The following is a 2476-nucleotide window of genomic DNA, read 5'->3' on the forward strand; positions in this document are numbered from 1 at the left end:
TGCACTGGTTGGAGTTTTCTGTCTTTCTTTTTGATGAAAAAGAAGGGGGATGCCATTGGTGATTTCAATGGTCGGATCCTTCCACTGGATAAGTTTTCTTCTAAAAACTTGTCCAGCTCTTGTTGTTTGTTATTGCCTAGTGAATAGCACTTGCAATCTAGGTTGGCATTTGCATTCGGGATTAGTTCAATTGCATGGTCCTATGGTTTTGCATCAGGGAGTTCATCAAAACTTTTTTTTTTGAATAAATCCTGATAATTGCATATCCAATAGGGTACCATTTTCTCAAATGTCCTTTCTTCTTTCCTGGCATTAGCTCTTGCCACTAGGTCATTAGCATAGTGAGTGGCTCAAATGTTAATGGCCTTTTGTAGGTTGACAGTGAGAATTGTTTCACCATCTTTCATCTCTTCATCCCACTGGTCTTCAGGGTCACTATCCGGTAGTTTGAAAGGGGTTTTTCAGCATCAGCATCTTGTGAAAATGAGGTGTCTAGTTTTCCAATTAATGAATGGGTTATGTCAGATTAGCCAATCATGTCCAAGGAATATTTCCTCATTTCTCAGGATCAGTCTGAGTCTTGGCCATTCCCTCAGATATCATTCGATCCCTGCTTTCCTCTCCAGTTCCCTCTTATCTATGAGCTTTGACCACTGATTATTTTCAGAGAGAAGATTTCCCTCTTCTTCTATTTTTCCTTTCTCCCTCAGACCAATATAGGCCTTGAGGATCATTGGAGTTCTTCTAGTATGGAACCTCCCAGGTAAGTAAGTCCCAAACCTTTTTGGTCTTAGCATTATATTGCCACTCCCTCTCCTCTCCAATGCATTCAGAATATTGTTGGACCTCCTCAAAGAAGTTCTGATTGAGGAATAGGGTGGTGAGTTTCTTGTGCAAGAATCCTTGAAGGGCTCGATTGCTGATCTGGAGTGTTGGCCAGGGTGGTATTCTTGCTTTGATGGTCCAATCGAAGGATTCATCATCTGCTAGGACACTACTGCTTCCTGACTCGCTGGACAGGAATCCATCTGAACCACTTTCTTCTTTTTTGGTGATGTCATCCCATCAGTTGATCCTATAGAGGTCATTCTCAGAATCTTCATTCCACTCAGTGCTTGAGAGGCCACTTTCACCCCTGGGCTGACCGAGGCTCTTAGCCTTCTGTACTTCCTTTCTCTGTGTCTGTTGATCAGGGATCGGTATCTCGATCCTGATTGTCTCCTGATTCATCTCAGCAATCTGGGGTGTAAGGGTCATCCTCAGGATTTTTGTCTCATTCTGTGCCTGAGGGCCATTTTCAATATTCTTAGACTCTTAGAGCAGGGCCCCATTCTGCTGGTCAGCCAATTCCAGCCAGCTGTTGGTGCTCTTCATCGAGCTTGTCTCCCCACTGCTGGCCATGCTTGACCTCCTCTTTTTCCACCAGTGTGTTAGTGGAGTCAGGGTCAGAGGTCGGGAGGAGTGGGGAATAGAGGAGGGATTCCTCCTCCTCTTGGCTAGGACCTGATTGGCCCATATTCTCAGACCCTTGTCTGAATCTGATTTCATTGATTCGGGTCTTGGTAGAGAGACCGTTGATGAGTTGGTGGATGATGTCATTCTTGGCTTAATAATCCCAGATTATCCTAGTTGTTAGAGTTTCTAAAAGAACAGTCAGCAATTCAATAGAGAAAGGGGATACTTCGGAGTTGATAGAGCTGGTGTTGAAAGGCATATGGTTTCTTGTCCAATGGATCAAGAAATGTTTGTCAAGAAATGTTCAGTTCTTTTAGCCTTTTAGGCTTGAAGAAGGAAAGGAGAAGTCTTAAACTAATTGTTAAGCCTAAATCCCATATGACTATCAACACATGATAAACAGTTTAGAATCTCGCACTTCAGGTTAGACTGACTGAGTTCACAAGGTAATAGTGGTAGTGGTTCAAGGCATGGCAAGAAGCTTGAGCTCAAGAGTAGATGGTGAAGAATAAACTTTAGTTCGAGATTGGGGTATTACAGCAAGAACTAAACTGCTTAAATACTGTTCTGTTATCTGGCTATTAATAACTATTCACAAAAGATATTGTCTGCTATAGAGCTGTTTCCTCTGCTGTTGCCAGGCTCTCCACAAAAGCTGTTGTCTTGCTGTTGTGCTGTTACTGCTGCACTGCAGTTGAAGGACAAAAGGAACATTGTCTCTCCCTTCACAGCACACAGCAGCACGATAGGAGAGTGACCAACTGGGTGCTGAGCTAAGCATTCTCACAGTCCTAAGCACTAGCCTAAGTGCCCTGACTAAGCAAAGATAGGGGTCATTTCTAAGGAAAAAGAAAAGAAAATAGGAAAAATCGTAACAGATGGCTAGCTCATTGGCATAATGAACTGTCTGAATGTGCATTTCTTGTTGAAGATCGATGGCAAGTATGGTCTCCTCATCCTCCATCTCTTCATCCTATCAATCTTCTGAATTCTCATCAGGCAACTCAAACAGAATTTTTCA

At 42.9% G+C, this 2476-nt stretch overlaps 1 protein-coding gene across 1 annotated transcript; it reads right to left on the reverse strand.

The window, feature by feature from the left end:
* Positions 1–744: 744 nt before the first annotated feature.
* BT62DRAFT_918290 (uncharacterized protein) lies at positions 745–1516 on the reverse strand (the record flags this gene model as incomplete). Its single annotated transcript, XM_043184080.1, has 3 exons — positions 745–1043; positions 1146–1284; positions 1409–1516. 3 exons carry the CDS (start codon positions 1514–1516, stop codon positions 745–747), a joined length of 546 nt encoding a protein of 181 aa, XP_043042243.1.
* Positions 1517–2476: the final 960 nt, after the last annotated feature.

This window comes from Guyanagaster necrorhizus (genome assembly GCF_019112545.1).
Source record: "Guyanagaster necrorhizus MCA 3950 unplaced genomic scaffold BT62scaffold_7, whole genome shotgun sequence".
Classification (NCBI taxonomy): domain Eukaryota; kingdom Fungi; phylum Basidiomycota; class Agaricomycetes; order Agaricales; family Physalacriaceae; genus Guyanagaster; species Guyanagaster necrorhizus.